Below are 20,151 nucleotides of genomic sequence, written 5' to 3'. Positions count from 1 at the left end.
TGACCTAACAAACTCGTGTAACAAATAGACAGTGTTCTACAAGATTAAGCTATCATATATGAGAATTCTAAATGGCAAACAAAGCAGCTAGTAATGTTAACAAACCACAAAGACAGCTAAACCGACCATGTATATTCACATTTCGAGTACCCAGATACGTTTGACCACAGACGAAACAAAAGACCAGCAAATCGATTAACAACATCACATACAACGATTTAAGCTATTAACTCGATAGAATCCTTAGTCACAGCAAGAATCATCGCGTCAAGAATCACATAGACGAGGGGGTTTGGGAAGAGGTTTGAAAGAGATAGATGATACCTTTTTCGGGCAGCGAAACGGGAATAACAACGAGCAGCGACTTCAGCGGCGACCTCCACCACAACGCGAGCTTAAGAACTCCAACGAACAGCACAGGGGCAATGGAAGACAAGGAAACTAAGTAAATCCAAATCCTTCCAAGTTTCTACTCAAAATTTCCAGTCTAAAGTTTCCCACTCTCCGTGTTATAATTCTATCCCCGAAGTTCCGACTGTTCTTCTACACGAACAGGACAGAAAGAAATCTTCTTCAAAGGTTTCCCAACCCAGAATTTCTAATCAAATTTTCTAACTCCAAAAATCTAAATACTTTGATTCTATATTGGTGGGATTTTAGCCAAAGCCAACCCCCCACGCGAAGGCGGAAGGGGGGATTTTATAGAGAAGAAATTTTTAGGGTTTTGATTTTGGATCCCTTCTGCCAATTTTCTGCCCATTCGAATTCAAAAATCTCAAACCCTACCCCCATCTCAAGAATATGCCTTGGAGATGCTTCAAAATATCCCATTCCAACGGGTTGATGGCGAGGTGGAGGGTCGAGATTAACCCATCGTCCTTGCGCGCTTCGTGTCATCATCTCGTTATGGCAAGGACGAGAGCTTGTCGCGTGCTCACTGCGAGGCTGCGTACGGAGGAGCAGACTGCAGGTTTCCGTTGCCCTGCTCGTTCACGCGCGATGGGGAGAGGAGAAGAGAGAGAGGGACGCGTGAAGGTGACGAGGGAGAGAACGTGAGGGAGACGCGGGGCGTTTGGGGGGGATTTCCGTTTTTGGGGTCTGTCGCCTCCATTTCTGGGAATGGCGTGGGTTCTGGGGAAGAAGGAAAGGGATGGGGGGCCGGGTCGGATCAGAGGGAAAGGGGTTTGGGCTGGATTAGGCAAAACGTTGGACAGAAAAGGGGTGGGCTGCTGAAGGAGATTGGATTGGGCCTGGGGCTGACGTTTGGGCTTGGGAGTGGATGAAACAAAGCTTGGACCAATAGAACCAAAAGGGGAAAAGGCCCAAATTTGGTTTTTTTTAAAAAAAATGGCCAAATTAATTAAACAAAAATAACAAAATAAAATAAAATAAAGGATAAACCTTAGTTAAAAATGAATTTGTATTATTTAATTAACGAACTCCGCTATTTAGTAATATAATCGCAAAAAGTGATTCAAAAGTACAATTATAATTTAAATTAGACTATTTTAATAGAATACTTACTAAACTAAACTATATATATATATATATTTTTTTTGATTTTTGAACAATCATGGGATATACCAATTTTATACACCACGATGTAAAATATATATTATCGAAAATTATGATAAAAGCATCCGGAGTAACAAAATCCATGTATCATATTATTATATTCATAAAATTTATAAAACTAATTAATTTAAATTATTCAGAAAACTTACGAAGCTCGATAATTAATCTATACCGACGTGGGTCAAAAATTGAGTGTCAACAGACTCAAAGAGACTTTCTAAAAAAGATTCGAAAGAAATCTCAAGACTTAACTCTTAACTCTACCTTGAATTTGAATTATGAATTCAATTTGTGGTAGGAAAGATATCATTATGATTAAATGATTTTAGATAGTTAATCGTGATGAACGGTCAAGAAAACATTGTATGGGAGTAAGTCCGCGACGTAGATATGCATTTAATATTTAATCATGAAATAATAAATTTAAGATTGAAATATTGGGCCCGTTAACGGGCCCTTTCATATCTAGTCTATTATATAGAAGAGTGAAGTGGGAGGACGACCAAGAGCAAAAATATAATTTCATGCCAACAAAATCTATGAAGAAAGATAATAAATAATTCTAGAATTATCTTTTCATATATGAAGTGAATAATGATCAAAGGCAAAAATGTAATTTCACGCTAACAAAAATTTACCAAGAATGATAAAAAAAATTAAATAGTTTTAGAAACATCTAAGTTATTGCTATTACCATTAACTTATTTTATTATTACTTCACTTTCTTTTTATTTTCTTTTGTGAGTTATTGTGATATCCATTTTATTATTACTCTATTTTACTATTACTTTAATTTAATTATTAATATTTTTTCTATTCATTATGCTTATAAAAAAATCCTACTTTTTATATAAAAATATGATGAATTAATTATTTCAATCTTTATTTTGGCTATAATTAATATACTTGAAAATAAATTAGTGTGATAAATTAATAATATATATTGAAATTAAAGAAAAAAATGTTAAAAGTAACTTAACAAATAAAAATGAAGAGGATGATAATTTGTATTAAAGATGAACAAGAACAAAAATGTGATTTCATTCTAACAAAAATCTATCAAAAATAAATAATTTTAGAAACATCTTTCTATATATGAAGTTAATTATGATCAAAGGTAAAAATGTAACTTCATGCAATCAAAAATCTACCAAAAATGATAACAAGAAACTTAAATAGTTCTAGAAACATCTTTAGTTATTATTAGTAGTATTACCTCATTTTTATTATTTCTTCATTTCTTTATGAGTTATTTTTATATGTATTTAATATAAAAGTAAATAAATAATGATTACGCTTAGCTCTTAATAATTATATATCAAGTATAATATTAGGTGGAACTAATCAAAATTAAAATTAAAATTTATTTATATATATATATATATATATATATATATATTAAATTTTGTGTATTGAAATATTTTTTAATTTTGTGATCTTAAATATGTTATATAAAAAAATTAAAATTCAGAAGTTATTTTCTTTTTGAAATGAAATAAAAAATAAGTTCATATAAATCGAAAAGGAGGGAGTCATATATTAAAAATGAAATGTATATGTGTTATGATTGAAATTAGCTTTCATATATTATTATTTTTTTTAAAAATCGTTTGGCTTCATATAAGAAATTTCTTATGTGAGAATCATATAAGAAATTTCGTTTACTTTCCTAAAATCACTTGTATCACATAAAATAAAATATGTGGAGTAACATATATTATTCGAAAATAACATAAAATGTACATAAATTAACAATTTAAAATAATTTTTTTTTAGAAAACACATAAAAAATTTAGTTCACTTTTTCAAATTCCATTTGTGTCACATAAATTGAAAAAAAACTACTAACATAAGTTGGGTCTGCGCAGATAAATCCTAAAAGATGTTAAATAGATAATAATTCATACCTTCAATATAGAAACATATCTTAATAAAAAGTTTTAAAACAGGTTGAAAATTAAATTGGGCTCAATTGAAAATTCTCTTCAAATGGATTAAGCTTGAATGAGTTGAAAATGAACCCAATTCAAATTATCTTAAGCCCCAACCCTTAAAATTCTGGGCGAGTTGAAAGGGTTACCTATGTTGAGTTCACTTTTGACACCCCTAAATATTGGGGTGGTTGGAATTAGATGGTTCTCTTGTCGGCTTATTTAGGGTAAATGTCACTCACGAGACAGTCATGATATACTCATTCTTGAAGTAAGAAAATTTATTTTCTCTTTTTATCGATAGAAAATTTATTTTCTCTTTTTATCGATAACAAAAATGATTTAGTATTAGCATAAATATCATTAAGCCAATTGATCCTAGATCTAATTTTTTCAATAATCCTCTCCTATCTTAAAGTAATTGTTGAAATTTTGAGTAAGAGTATATGGATAGGAAGGGGATCTTTGGATGCCTTCAAGTAAAAAAAAAAGTTTTTATTCCAAAAAATGTCACTAAAGGCATGTTTATTCCCTTTAGTGGCCTCTGTTTGAAAATGACCATAACATCTTCTGGTTTATTTTGTTATTCCAACATTGTTAAACATATTTTTTAAATCTCAAATGTAAGAAAATTTCCATTCCAAATATTTGATTAATTGGGGGAGACATTGAACTTTGTGAACTTCTTTGTTATTTTGGAATAAATGCATATAAAAAATAGGCCTAAGTCATCTCCAGCCACTCAAAGTTATCCGCATAATTCATTTAGACACCTCAACTAATCCTTGTGCCAATTGAACACTTTATTTGTTCAAAAGTCATTCCTATTAGATACAAAATGCTGACATGGCAAAAAACGTGTAATACACTTTCCTTGAGTGCGTTAATTCATTAAAAATAATATTTTTCCTTTTTTTTTCTTAATTTATACCCCTAAGTTAATTTTTTTAAAAAATAATTAACAAAAAAGAAGATCTGTTCTTCTTCTTCCCTATTTCTATCAACCCCAACCCAACCCAACCCCCATACCTATGCACCAATGGTTATCTTCTTCCCCACCATTCTAATGATTTCAAAATTCTTAGCATCAGTGGTTATCTTCTTCCCCCAGCATTCTAATGGTTTCAAAATTCTTAGCATTTTGTTTCATTCTTTTTTTTTCTTTTTTTTGTAAAAAAAACTGCTAATTTAATATGTGAGAAGAAGAAAAATTCGAATATTGGAGTTAAAAATTGATCGATATTCGTCTATCTCTATTTCGATCACTCCGATTGAACAAACATCGCCACTCATGAATTTATTAAAGATGATATTAAAAAATTCAACATACTTTTAATTTTTCTTGGTCATGAATCTTAAAAACAATTTATTGACGTTTATTTATTTTTACAAAAATCTCAAAACAAATGGAGAATAATAGATGATAGGAGATTAAATTTGAACAGAAGGTTTTTATTTTTGTTACGATGGCTGCCGGGGTTACTGGGTAGAGGAATGGATAGAGGAAGAAGAAAGGTCAAAGGGTTAGGTGGGGGTGGGGGAGATATTCTTTTGTAAATATTTTTGTGATTAATAAATAAAGGGAAACTATTTTTCATTTTTTTAAATTAAAAAATTATATTTTATTGCTAGATTGGGTCCATGTGCCAAGTGTCATAATTTTATTTGTCATTTTTTTAAGTCAATGCGCGTGAATTACACGCAGAATATTTTTAAAAAAAGTTTTCGTTTATGTTCAATAGAAACATATTCTTTAATATTAAAGTGTCTAATAGGTAATAGTCTTAGTTGAGGTGTCTAAGTGAATTATGCAAACAACTTTAAGGGGCCGCATATGACTTAAGCCAAAAAAATATGAATGTTAGAACGATGAGTAATATGATGATTGAATTTTTTTAATTCAGTTATTATTTTCAAAGCAATTATATAATAAATTATTATTTGGATTTATTGTGCCTTGTAGCGTGATTTGAATTACAAGTATCATAATTTTAATAATGATGAACTCAATACTTATAATATACTTACTGAGCATGCTTTGCAAACTTTAATTAATCATTTGTAAATGTGCTGAAAAATTATTTGAATTTTCATTTTATTTTATTATTTATTAATTTCTCGAACAAATTTGAAATATAATATCTATTTGATGCATCAAAAAGTGCAGAAATTTTTTGGATATATCTATAAAAGTATTATTGAACGTTTTTTAAAACATACTTGGATATTATCTATGCTTGCAAAATAAATAGGTATAAATATGACTATACAAGTTTTTTTAAGTTAGATTTTCATGTCAATGCAAGAATTAAAGATTTTAGATGAGTACGTTTCCTGGTAAGCTGAATTAAAGGTTGGAATTTCATATCAGAAGAAATAAGGATATGTGTCACTTTTATAATAACGATGTTTAATTTACGTTCAACTCTAAAGTTATGCAAATTTAAACTATTTTACATAATTTAAAATAAAGTTAATTACTTATCCTAACTTTAATGATTTTTATTTCAAAATATTCTGATGATGTAATTTATATTATAACCTTTATTACGACTTTGATAAAATTAGTGACTTAAATCAAAATATTTGAATTTATACATAAAATTCATAATTGTTTTTATATTACTTTGTCGACAATGGTGATTATTAGAGCCATTTTTCACTCATATCTATTCTTCACAAGAACTTATGCAATATTTTAATAATAATCAAAGTTAACGTAGTATTCTTTAAAGTTTTCGTTTCCTACTAATTTCAAATTATTATTACAAATAGAATATCTAAAGTAACATTATATATTTTGAGTAGTTCGAATCCTTTTTAAGTAAAATTGTAATATTAGAATATTTCATATACAAGATATTCTCGTATGTCCCATTTCAAATTAGGAAAAATTACGCAACAAAGCAAACTTATACTATTTAATTACTTATCATAGCTATAATTTGTTATAATTATCACTCGCGACTAATATTATATATTAATTACGTGGATTGACTTCGAATTTGTATAATTAGTCATGTTTGTATATGTATAATTCGCCAGAATATACAAATACATATGTATAATACATAATTATTTAACCTATATACATATACAATTCACCTCTCTCCCACTCTCTTCCCTCTCTCGCTCGCATCTATCCTCCGTCTCCCAATCTCGCTCGCCTCTCTCCTCCCTTTCCCAATCTTGCTTGCCCTATATACAAATGTATTGTATATATACAATTATATGCATATACAATTCACCTCTCTCCCACTATCTCGATCACCTCTCTCCACCCTTCTCGATCTCGCTCGCCTATCTCCTCCCTCTCCCTGTCTCGCTCGCCTCTCTCCTCCCTCTCCCAATCTCTCTTGCCATATATACAAATACATATGTATAATATACAATTATCTAATATACATATACAATTCACATTTCTCCCACTCTTTTCCCCCTCTCTCTCGCCTCTCTCCTCTCTCCTCTCTCTTCCAATCTCGCGCGCCTCTCTCCTCCATATAACACGTAGCTATAAATTGTAATTATCAAACTATAGCTATGTAGGGTAATTAATTACTTTAAAATGGCTATATGTAAAAGTTTCCTTCTAATAATTAAATTCGTCAAGAAAATTACTGAAAGGAGAATTTTATTTATGTTACATTATATATAACATTCAAGTATAATACATATTTATGACCAGTGTCATCATAATAATCAGAGTCCGGAGCCTAAAGGGTATAAAATGTTAATAAAATTTCCAAAATGGTATATGAATATTTATTTTAACCAAAAGGGCAAAATCGCTGGAAGGGCAGCGACTTTGCTTGCCGGAAAAAGTAAAATCGCTGCCTTGACAGCGATTTCTAAATATTTTTTTAAAATAATTTTTTAATAAATCGCTCCCTAAGGAGCGATTTTCTTAATTTTTCATTTGAAATTTAAAAAAAAATTAAAAAAATAGGAGTTTAAATCAATTTTTTAGAAAAATTTTGATTGCTACTTATTTTTAAAAAAAATTATTTTGGAATAAGTAGTAGAAAAATTTAAAATTAAAATTTCTTTAAAAAATTTAAAATTTAATTTTAAAAATTGTAAAAAAAAAAATTAAAAAAATTTGATTGGAAAAATAAAAAAAAAATTAAAAAAATTGATTGGAAAAAATTAAAAAAAATTTGGAGACAAAGTAAGAGCAAATCGCTGCAAGGGCAGCGATTTGTCTCCAATTTTTTTTTTATTTTTTCCAATCCATTTTTTTATTTTTTTTTTATTTTTCAAATCAATTTTTTTAATTTTTTTTTTTACAATTTTTAAAATTAAATTTTAAATTTTTTAAAGAAATTTTAATTTTAAATTTTTCTACTACTTATTTCAGAATAAACTTTTTTTTAATAATTTTTTAAAATAAGTAGCAATCAATTTATTGATTTAAAAAAATATAAAAGAAAATTGGAGACAAATCGCTGCACTTGCAGCGATTTGCTCCTATTTTTTTTTATTTTTTTTAATTTCAAATAAAAAAATATTTTAGAAATCGCTGCCAAGGCAGCGATTTTACTTTTTCCGGCAAGCAAAGTCGCTGCCCTTCCAGCGATTTTGCCCTTTTGGTTAAAATAAATATTCATATACCATTTTGGAATTTTTATTAACATTTTATACCCTTTAGGCTCCGGACTCATAATAATCAGATGCAAGGATCCTAGCATCTACTTACCACACATGACATCAGTTTTTTCCACCTACTAATAGGTGATATGTTGGAAAAACTAATTATTCCCATTTTATGTTGGGTAAACAATTATTAATTATAGTAATTCTTAAAATTATTAGTCATTTATGTGTATATTTAATTCTATTTAATTTCTCTAGGGCATGTATCACAATATTATAGAGGATACATACAACTAATTTGATAGTTTAGGGTTAATTTGGATCTTTTGATTTCAAAGTCAAAATTGATATAATCACACAAATTTTATGATATATTTCAAATCATCAAATTAAAAAGTATCATTATAACTTTTAAAATTTCATGTTGAGCTAAGGTATGCCGTACAAAATGGAATAGAGGGAATGTACAATTCTTTATTTGCTATTTATTTGAAATTTACAAACTCGATTTAGATCAAAAGATTGATAAATTTTTTTTCATAAACATAATATTAGTAGCTTGAAGACATTCTAACATTTAATTTCTATGTATTGTAAATGTATTTACCTGAATTATTAATCTTAACATTTATTTTGTTTTTTAGGCTCACCATCAAATTATCGAAATTTGTATATGTGATGAAAGAACAAGGAGAAAATCTTCTTGTAGTCAAGACAATGATTGTGAAAAAATAAAAAAGAAAATATCCTTTTATATGTTTAATAAAGTGTTTCTCAGAAATAAATATGGGATTCGAAATAAAGACATGTTTAAGGTGTAAGAAAATAAGTTATTTTATTATAATAAAAGCTTAATCTGCTAAATTAGTGAGCATAATTATGTAGTTTTTTCAGTAATTTTGTATATACTAATTAGGTTCTGACTGGGTTGTGCAACTTGGGTTGTGAATGTTATCTCAATTTGCAAGCTAATTTACCCTTTAGTTCATACATTTATGTTTTTTAATTTCCGAACATTCTTAATGAAAATTCTGAAATCCTTACTGTATAGCACATATTTTACTATTTTTGAGCATTTCATTATTTAATTATTTCTATATGATTTCATTAGTACAACCTTCTTCAATTATCTCGAAGATCATAACAATTTCTTTTATTTACGTCTCTCTCGACCAATAATAAAGACAGTTTTTCTTGTTTAAACTTTCTACATTTGTTTTAGTTTCAAACTCATCCATTATCTTAAAAACACATCTTACACAATGACACAATAAAATATGCATAAATGAATATAAATTCATCATATATTACTTCAAATTTAATTAAAAAATAGTAAATAATATTTTTCAAAAAAGGTAAAAATTAGTATTCGTAGCCTACCATCAGTAGAACACCCTATAAAACAAGATTCCAAATAAAAATGTGTCACATTTAGAGTTGAAAAACTAGTGGTCATGTTGATGAAATTCCAATTTAGAGAAGCTATGACCACCACTCATTACAAACAGAACCAAATCTAGCATCCCAATCCATTCTCACCCTTAGCTTTTGTTCCATTTGGGAACAAAAACACACTATGCAAATTGTTCTGTCACAAAATTCTTCATCTTCATATTACTCCCATGGCCAAGAATCTGCCTCAATAACACTCTTTTTTTACTCTACTTTACTATTTTGTCAACAAACAAAAAAAATTGAAAAGTCATGACTTCTTCCTACTCTTTATGTTCTATTAGAAACTCTACTAAATTTGTAGCTAATAATTCTAATCTTTTCTTTCCAAGACAGAGGCTTTGTGTGTTTACCAATGAAACTCAGTTTCCCAAGAAAGATTTTCTTGTACTCAAGCCACAGACATGTTGTTTTTCATTTTTGAGACTGAAAAAATCCAGCTTTAAACACCCTTTTGCTGCTTTATCATCTTTTGCTGAATCAGATGATGAAAAAGGTGAGAACTTTGAAATCAAATCCCACCAAGAAAATACTATTTCCTCTGAGGATGAAGATGAGTTACCTGGAATGGCACAAGCTTTTCATATATCTTCAAGAACAGCTTCTGCTATATCAATATGCATTGCATTAGCTGCACTGATTTTGCCATTTTTCATGAAGTCATTGGGTCAAGGATTGGGATTCAAGTACAAGATTTTGTCATATGTAACAATCTTGTTTGGTTTTTACATGGCTTGGAATATTGGAGCTAATGATGTGGCAAATGCCATGGGAACTTCTGTTGGTTCAGGGGCGTTGAGTCTCCGACAAGCCGTTGTCATGGCTGGTGTTCTTGAATTTTCAGGGGCACTGTTAATGGGAACACATGTTACTAATACAATGCAGAAGGGTATTCTTGTGGCTAATGTTTTCCAAGGAAAAGATACTTTACTATTTGCTGGTCTGCTTTCTTCTTTGGCTGCTGCAGGGACATGGTTGCAGGTGCATTCCCTTTAGTATAGACTACTGATGAATATGCTTTTAAGTAGAGTTAGTAGCAAGTACCTTTTACAAGTAACATAATTGTGTATATTTCACATATACCACAAGTATATAGAACTTAAACAAGTACTAATTAACATAAGTGTGGCTTAGGGGTTAATGAAGTCAGAAAAGTTCCTGGAGATCAACCAGTAGATGATTTCTTGTTCTATTTGCCTAAGTTTTGATGAACGAACTTACCGGAAACCTGTGCGAGCCGCTAGGGGAGGCAACTGAACACTACTGTAAATAAAAACTAAAAAATGAATCAGTGACATGAATGGGAAACCCTCTGAAATGCCTGACCTTTAAGGGGTTGTTTGGTATGGGCATTGGGGTAGACTAAGTTATCCCATGGATTGGGATATCCCTGGAATTAGTTATCCCACCATATATATCGGATAATATAACAGAAAATTATGTAGTGTCTACTTCGGCCATTTTTGGTAAACCAGATGGCTGAATGATTACATTGGTGACTATCCCATAAAATAGTCCTGCATTTTATGACGGGATTATTATCCCTTGTTCAAACAACCCCTAAGTCGTCTTGAGTTTCTTGTCACTAGATAAAACTAAGAACAACTTAGGCAAATTGCTCCCTTGTACTGATGATGCATAGATTATCCAAATCAACTATGGATAGACTGAATAGATGTGCTTGACATAACTTTATTTTATGTTCTTATGGGAATGGCACAAGTAATTAATTAACAAATACTTGTGTTTTGACTATCAATGTTGATCATTAACCCGAGCTGACAAATAGTAAACATCAACATTTTCACATGTAACTTCTTGGTTGTTTTCACATGACACAAATGTAACTTCAGTTCAAATTGCATGGGAAACACAGACTACAAATTGCCTGACGGAATAACTTTTTAGACTATAATTGCTAAAAAATGGCTAATAAGTCTTAACTAGAACCTCTGCCTTCCCTTCATGTTTCATTCAGATGAATCTCCATTATATCACTCTGCATCTATCTGATCATGCATTTCACAGATGAAACACTGTTGTCCATTTAGCAATTCGCCAAGTACTCTCGTATGAAGTTTCTGGTTAGCTCCTTGTTTTCTTGCTCAGGTTGCATCATATTATGGTTTGCCAGTATCCACAACACATTGTATTGTAGGATCCATGGTTGGTTTTGGTCTTGTTTATGGGGGAACTGGTGCAGTCTTTTGGAGTTCACTGGCAAGGGTAATTTCCTCATGGGTGATCTCACCTTTACTGGGAGCAGTGGTGTCCTTTCTCGTGTACAAATGCATACGGAGGGTATGTTCTTCTGATGTGCATACTCTGTATCAGGCTCCAGTCACAGGACTTTCTTAATCCAACTTGCAATTCCTAATCCTGGTGTTTTTTTTACTATTTTTAGTTTGTGTACAGTGCTCGGAACCCAGGAAAAGCGGCTGCAACAGCTGGACCAATTTCTGTCTTTCTTGGTGTCACTGGAATCTCTTTCGTAGCTCTCCCTTTGAGCAAGACTTTGAATCTAGCTCTTGGCCAGGCTATAACTTGTGGCGCCATTAGTGCATTTGCAGTTGACAGGATCATCCGGGGCCAACTTGGCCACCTCCTGGCCAAGGCCAGTTCAAAAGAACCAGAAGAACCAGAAACTACTGACACTAAAAACATTGGATTTCTTTCAGACATTGCAGGTCCTAAAGGAACACAACTGAAAATAGTTTATGGTGTTTTTGGCTATATGCAAGTCTTATCAGCCTGCTTCATGTCATTTGCTCATGGTGGAAATGATGTCTCCAATGCAATAGGGCCATTGGCTGCAGCATTATCCATTCTTCAAGGTGGGCTCAGTGCAGCTGATATTGTCATTCCAAATGATGTTCTAGCATGGGGAGGCTTTGGAATTGTGGCAGGACTAACAATGTGGGGATACAGAGTGATTGCAACTATTGGAAAGAAGATAACAGAATTAACACCCACCAGGGGATTTGCAGCTGAGTTCGCAGCCGCATCTGTGGTTTTGTGCGCGTCCAAGCTGGGCTTACCAATCTCAGGCACACATACCTTGGTGGGAGCAGTCATGGGTGTTGGTTTTGCTCGAGGATTTAACAGTGTAAGAGCAGAGACAGTGAGAGAGATTGCAACTTCCTGGGCAGTGACAATTCCAGCTGGTGCTACCTTTGCTGTTATTTACACATGGATATTCACTAAGCTCTTGTCATACTTGCTCTGAGTGTAAATTAACAGATAATGCAGCATAAACTTCTTGGTGTATGTGATTAATTAGGAAATCACAAAGATGGACTTCCTGTCGTGATTTGAGAACTGCAATTTTTTAACCTCATTGATCTATGAGCAGAGAGTGATAGTCCATTCGTTTGGACGAAGAACAAGGAATCTGTTTTGTTGTCTGTTAGCAATTTGCTTTCCTATGAATTTTGCTACTTAAACTATTGCTTCAGTTGGTCTTAGCTCAAGCTGTGTTCTACAACATAGAACAACTTCCAAAAATTGTCGAGACCACACTAAAAGTTTCGATCAAGCTGTATCAGCAACCATTAAAATTTGCCAATGGACGTAGCACCAAATATAAAGTTTCTCTAAAATATTTAAGCCTCAAAAGATATTTTCTCTACAGCTAATGAATATAAAGAAGTGAAAGCGCATGAATTCACTTACTAACGCCTGAGTACTAAACCAAGGATAATATTGACAGCATCCCAAGTACATCTATGGCGACTGTAATACAAACAGGTGGTTCAGGAACCAAAGATCCTACATGAGCTTCTAAATTTTCTGTTGGACTTGAGCAAATGTGATTTTTTCTTTGTATTTTACTCAAAAGTGGATGTAGCTTATACCGATACCGGATTCATCTGAACCTAGTACTTTCAAAACCAGAGCATAAATTTATATGTAAACATTCACAAAAATAGCAACAAATAGTAGATATGAACTCATAACTTTAAACATATAATGGGTTCAATGCTAACAACCTTAGATGTTGAACCCGTTAAAACTTATATATTAGATTCACATCTAATTTTACTTCCATGTCAGGTAGCTGATCTTAGACATTAAAGTTTGAAACCATTATTCACATACTTGGGACCAGTAGGTCAGCACTCCAGTTTGTTACCAATTAACAAGAGACTAAAAATTAAGATGTTGTAGACTGAAAGCACAGGTAGTAGGGCCATTTCATATGAGTAACGAAAAGTACGGTCTGAGGTGGGTCTGTTGAATAAAGGGAGGCAGTACAGGGAACACGAGAAAATGAGGAGGTGTTCTTTATCCAAGTAAAGAGATTAGTCTAACTTCGACAGAATGATTAAAATCTAACGTGGTCCAATTTGATCACACTGTGCATGCATAATCTAAACAGGAAATATTGTTGCCATAATTATAAAAAATGAAGATACTTTTATTTCTTGGATATTCAGAGCTGTGAATGTTTATGTGGTATACAATAGCAGAATATTACATAGTACAAAGGTTTCTCCTTCCTTGTCTGTCCAGCTGTTTTCCAGCAGGTAACATTTGTAACCAATAAAAGTAATGACTCATAAGAATTGAGAAATAAGAACGAAAAAAGAACACAAATCTTGCAAAACTGATACAAGAAGACCATGATCTCTCCTAGCAAAAGATAGACCATTGCAGTTAAAACAGCATAAGAGAATTGACATACCAGATGTTTTTGGTACAAGTTAAACGGGTTGAGAACCAGGTGAAAGGGATACTTATGGAGAAATCTCCTCTATTGACTCTAGATTAGGTTCCCATCTCGAATCCTTCCATGATTTCAGAGACGGGATAGGAGATACAAATGGCTTTTTCTCCTGCTGCATTTTCTTCCATAACCAACCAGACCATTTCTCTTTGGAGGCATAGAAGTGCTTTGCGAAACTGATAGAGTCCTCTGAACAATCTCCGTTTACATTCACAACTTCCCGATCAAACTTAGGCTCCTCGATTTCAGTGGGATATTTTGCTTTATGAGTGTGTCTTTGCTTCAGTTTCTCTACACTACTAGACGGGATTACTAAGTATTTTTGCCCTGGCAATAGAACATCATCTGCAGTGAGAAGAGATTCATGGGGACGATTGAAGAAGTCTGGCAGAGCTACATGCCTTCCTGGATAGTTCTTTAATAACTGAGCTGCAGAAATGGCACAGTCGTACATATCTACCTTCCCACCAGGATGAACTATCCGCACTGTGATATCCTTAAGTTGCAAACTCAGGCTAAAAGAATCAGTTTCCTTCAACTTTTTCTTTTTTTCAGATTCTCTGTCAGTATTCTGACCTGTTCCTGACTTGTTACCACAAAGTTTCAGCATTTCCAGCAATTAGAAGGCCGCTACAACAGTTACCAGCATCTTGGATCAGAAACAGAAAACTAGGAGTGTAGTTGCTGTCAGATATCTCTATATAAACAAGTCTCCAGCATAATAACATATTTTGTTTCTCTAGGCCAGCCATTATGAGCTTTAACATTATCTCAAATGATAAGTGATAACTCCAAAGCCAAATAGAAAATTATATCCCCCAACAATAAAATCTCTTTGTATTCTCCTCAACCGGCAAAAACCAAAGTCTTCTATGATAAAACATCCAAGTATTTTCTGTTTCAAAAATATACAAATTTTGTTTTGTGCCACGTCTGCAAACACATCCTTGTGCTCATATCGTACTCCCAGAGCCCTGATGGCACTTGACGTTCTAGCTTTTTCCTTCTCCCACTAATCCAGTTGTTATGAATGATAAAACAACCTTTCATCAAGCAGGCTTCCTTCACATTTCTTTCTTGCCAAAGATCTTTATATGCACCATTTGGAAAGAGGTCTCTGTCCAGGAATTGAACGGTCAGGTTTGTTTGAGGTTCTAAGCATCTGCTGTCATCTATGCGATTATATCCACCTTCCCCGCACAACATATCATAGAAGCTTGGTTGCTCAGAGAGATTTGAGTTTGCTGCATGCTCCACGACCTTCTCAAGTGCAGCAATAGTCATAGCATCCGAATGAGCATAATAGAACCCAGAATTCAGACGTCGAGGTAAGTTTATAGGTCCTGTAGTTGAGCCATACATATGTGCAAATAAAGAGACATTAAGCTTAAATCAAGTGGCGGGTAACAGTTTATCTTCCAACACACAAGCATGCTATAAGTAGATATCTTCCTCTTGAAGATTAATCCCACTAATTACTCCCTGAAATGTCTTACTTTCCTTTTAGTCCGTTTCAAAAAGAATGTCTCCTTCCTTTTTGGCATCTAAGGCCACAAGAGTAAAGGGCATTTTGGTACATTTACATATCTTTAATTAAGAGGACAAGATTCAAAAGTTTCTTTACTTTCAAAAGTCAAAACCAGACAAACAAATTGAAAATAACGGAGTACTTCTTTAGCACTCCAAATCACAGGATTCAACAAAAAAAAGATAGTGTCCTTCAAAGGGAAATACATAAATACCTGTCAACTTGTATTCATCTGATTGTGCCACAAGAACTGCAGGGCCAAACGAGCTAAGCAAGGGGAGTGGATTCTTGAACCAATAAATATCAACATCACTCATTAATACATTGTAACCAAGCTTCAGTATCTCCAGAACCATTCTGGACTTGACTTTGGTTACTTTCTGAAAGCACTCAGTACCAAAATGACAGTTGTCAAAGCTGATCTTCGTCTCAAGATGGGCATACTTGAAGATGGGTAGGCCCTAGAAACACAAGTTCATCTTAGTATTTTAGTAACTGGTAAAACAGAAGGGAGGGGGATGACATCTTAACATTCTGTATATGGGGTCAGACATATAGTTTTCCCAAGAAATTGAGGTAGTCATAATAAATGGCAGGCATATTAGGCGGGAAGATAAGTTTGTGAGCTATTACTAAGATGCAGCAATGGTTCAACCTGTCAATCACATTAAGTGTGGAGAATATTAGTTAACAAACAAAATAATTTACCTGCATGACACAGAACTCATATATATCATCGTCAAGAGCACAGACCAAAAAGTTAGAGATCTGGAGATGGTGTAGCCTGCAGACCCAACTCATTAGCATGTCCTTGTAACTATACCCAACAACTGCTAGCACAACTGTCTTATTTTTGTCTGCACGAAATGAGAGTAATATTTCTAAAGACAAGGAAAGTGAAATTGGCATCGACACATTCAAGTAGTTCTTCACAGAGCAGTCCTTAGCTCCCTCAGTTGATCTGATAGTATCAATGCATTCTAAAGTATTCTTCTCTCTTGTTGACTTGAACATAACTTCTTTTCCTAAACTCGATGATCCTTTATACCTCAAAGGGTAAACAACCATTTTTGCGGAGTTTATGAAGAGATAGTATCCTCCACACTGAAAAAGTCTAAATATGTTAGAGAAGTTCTGTTCATGGAAATATAATGATCCATAAAGCATTGCCAAATTGGAGTTGCCAGCGACTTCCCAAAACCTTTTTCCAGTAGCCAGGCCAAGAAAATCGCCACTGGTGCGATCGAAATCCTGGCCAAGGTCATTAAGGTACAGATTGGAAATGGCCCAACTAGCATCAAAAACAAATCTGAAATCAGATAGCAGAGCTTCATTTATAAGCCAGCGATTATGAAGCCCCTTCCCATATAGAAAAGGGGGAAGGACTCCTTTATGCAAGGGAAGATCTCCACTGTTCCATGCTATTAGCATTTTTTCCTCACAAAGGTTCCATTTCCATTCTTGTGAAAGGAAATCCTGCAACTACAGGAACAGCATACTCAAATTAAGAAGTTTCCTCAAGACTGATCCTGTCCAAATCAATTGTAAGGTCCCTTTTTAACCATACCTTTTGGGTCTTCACTCGGCTTCCACCATCTCGGATCCAATGTTTTCCATCTGCATCCAAGTGAAATGGGAAGTGGGGCACACTTTTTGATGAAGAAAAAAGGAGCCAATCATGATCAAGTCTATGAGCATGTCTGATAGTTTTAATGAAGTCTGGCAAGAGTACAGTGTTTGGATCAATCACAACAGAAACATCTGAAGAAGATGCTTTTGATCTTGCAACCATGGAATGAAAAAATGGTGTGCCTAGGAACCTAAAATAAAAGTTAAAGTAACAGCTCAAAATTTCCAGATCAAACTTAAACCTAAAACTGACAAAAATAATGTAAGTTTACATACAACCCAATAAATCTGGTTCTTAGCAAAGTGATCACCAATTTGATCCTCTTCTCAAACTCTTTCATTCAGCTATTAAGCTCTTAAGTTATTGTTCGATGCAAAATACATTTGTCAATCTACATACAATGTGTAAGCTTAATCCTGATACCAAGGGATGAAATACCAACTTGGACCATTTGTCATAAAGTAACTTAACCAACAACTGTGACTATATCCTATTTCTCTGTGTATGCTCAATGTTTGTGTTATTTATAAACATGTACGACCATTGGAGATATAATTACAAGTTCAAAACCAAACTTAATTTAGAAGTCCTACTTTTTGGCATTAAAAAATTCCAGTATCAGCATAGTGCCAGAGATTATATCCAGCCTCTTTGCAGAAATGCAAAGGGAATACTGCAAACAGTATATACCCACTCTCCTCTTACTAACCAAAAGCACTTTGTGCACACGATAAGTCCCTTTTTATGCAGATTGACTGTGTCAAAATCGCTAACTAACAAGAAAACAATTAAATTTCAGGTGTGATTACTGAGCTTAACTTTATCCATGGTAATCGTAAAATTACAAAACTACTTTTGTCTCGTTTAAGTAAGAACTTAACTTTACGGACAATAATAGTAAAGAAAAGGAACATTTCTCCTATTAAAGTAACTCAACTTTATCCATAATAACAGTCAAGTCCCAAAACGTCCCACTATAACAACATATCCATCAAGGTTATTTGACTTTTATGGTTAATATAGTTTGTAACTTTATTTCCCAGAGAAAACACAAAAGTACTTGCATAAAAGAGACTAACTAAGAAAACAAAGTAAATTCATACGTGAAATCGATGTTAGGCTCAACTGATACCCTGTGACTGAATAATTCAGCAAAGGAGAAAACAGAAGAGTCTTGGCTGAAAAGAACGACACTAATATCTGGTGACAAGCCAAGCCAAGATCGAATAGCAAGAGTCTGCCTTTCCCCAACAGTACCCACAAAAGGCCTTGGCGCTGTAAATATGGTAATACTAGGACCATCCACCAATTCACCATTGAAAAGCATGGTCTTTTTTATCTGACCTTTAAAATAAGATGGCAATGGCATAAATTGAGTAGCATAAAAGGAGACGCCAATCAAGATAAAACCCCATACCCAAATCAACCACAACCCAAGTAGCTTTGCCTGTTAAATCCACCAAAAGAGAGAAGACAAAGAAAAATCAGCATTTATTTGAGCATAAAGAACACAAGATCATAGTAAATACATAAAGTTAAAAGCTTTGTTGAACACAATAGCATAGTAAATACAGAAAGGGGATAAAGAACACAAGATCATAGTAAATACATAAAGTTGAAAACTTTGTTGAATTTGAGTGGCAATGAGCATAGTAAAAGCATAAAGATTGAGAAAGAAATGAATCTCGATTGTAGTAAATGCATAAAGATGAAAGCTTTGTTGAAAATGTACCTTCTTGTTGTGGAGATAATGGAAGAGAAAAGATTGAAAGGAGTTCATTGTTGTTTGTGAAAGTAAGGGGTTCATGATTTGGTGGAGCTTTAAGGGAATAAAAGTCGATAATAAGTGAAAAAGTTGACAATAGCAGCAGCAGCAGCAGCAGCAACGCCGTGGGAAAAGCATGGAAATGGAGAAGGGGAAGTTAAAAGCATGTGAGGCATTATGCGTTAGGCAGCCGTAGGTTTTAAGGGTCAACGTTTCTTCACTAAAGTACTTATTATTTTAATGGTGAGTGAATGAGTGCAGATGCAACTATCAAATTGGAAGTGGAACTTCAACTTCCAATCCTCCATTATGGATTAGGAAAATGATATGTCAAAAAGTGAAAAATCTATGGAAAATGATATGTCAAAAAGTGAAAAATCTATTTTTAGAATAGTGGACTAGACGGAGTAAGTATTATGTTTTCTTCCTTTCTCCATTACACTTTCCTCATTATGAATTTGAGGTAATGTGACAATCTTAACTTGAATTTGAGGTAATGTGACAATCTTAACTTAAGCATACCTCAATACACACAGATCAGAGTAAAACTGAGAACTGTGGGTTGATGGTCAGTAATCGGTATCAACCATGGTGAATTTTTCGAAATTGAAGATCTAAAAAATAGAAATAAAGATTCAACTTAATGCAGACACAAACATCATATGAGAGGATCTCCTAACATACAACTTGATTAATCCAAATATATTAAACCCCATTACATCCTAATACAAGTAAATAATTTATAATTTAAAGCAAATTTTAAAACATTTGTAGATATAATTTGCTTTTAAAATTGAAAAGCATGCTAATAATTATGTATGGTTTGATACAAGAACACAAAAACATATTAACAATTCTAAGTTTTTCCCAGTCCCTTTACTTTGAGAGAAACCAAAATAAAATACACATTCTAAAAATTATTACAGTTTCTGAGTTGATCCACACTCCACC

At 33.0% G+C, this 20,151-nt stretch overlaps 2 protein-coding genes across 4 annotated transcripts; one reads left to right on the top strand and one right to left on the bottom strand.

Annotated features, from left to right (window-relative positions):
- Positions 1-9,545: 9,545 nt before the first annotated feature.
- Positions 9,546-12,997, top strand: LOC107020316 (inorganic phosphate transporter 2-1, chloroplastic). Its single transcript, XM_015220620.2, has 3 exons — positions 9,546-10,532; positions 11,661-11,852; positions 11,956-12,997. The coding sequence occupies exons 1-3, from the start codon at positions 9,804-9,806 to the stop codon at positions 12,775-12,777; spliced, it is 1,743 nt and encodes a 580-aa protein (XP_015076106.1). The 5' UTR covers positions 9,546-9,803; the 3' UTR covers positions 12,778-12,997.
- Positions 12,998-13,947: 950 nt separating this feature from the next.
- Positions 13,948-19,558, bottom strand: LOC107020195 (beta-arabinofuranosyltransferase RAY1). 3 transcript variants are annotated; one of them, XM_015220482.2, is made up of 6 exons: positions 19,168-19,558; positions 18,539-18,882; positions 17,373-17,625; positions 16,514-17,281; positions 16,020-16,266; positions 13,948-15,620 (listed from the first exon to the last, which is right to left on the bottom strand). In XM_015220482.2, the coding sequence occupies exons 1-6, from the start codon at positions 19,336-19,338 to the stop codon at positions 15,178-15,180; spliced, it is 2,226 nt and encodes a 741-aa protein (XP_015075968.1). In that variant the 5' UTR covers positions 19,339-19,558; the 3' UTR covers positions 13,948-15,177. The 3 variants fall into 3 exon arrangements, with proteins under 3 accessions (XP_015075968.1, XP_015075969.1, XP_015075967.1); XM_015220483.2 differs by having other exon boundaries at positions 16,514-17,287; positions 17,373-17,524; positions 19,168-19,557; XM_015220481.2 differs by having other exon boundaries at positions 16,514-17,287; positions 19,168-19,554.
- Positions 19,559-20,151: the final 593 nt, after the last annotated feature.

This window comes from Solanum pennellii, chromosome 5, assembly GCF_001406875.1.
Source record: "Solanum pennellii chromosome 5, SPENNV200".
Classification (NCBI taxonomy): Eukaryota; Viridiplantae; Streptophyta; class Magnoliopsida; order Solanales; family Solanaceae; genus Solanum; species Solanum pennellii.
The sequence above is the reverse complement of the archived record's forward strand: the minus strand, read 5'-3'. Positions and strand labels throughout refer to the sequence as shown.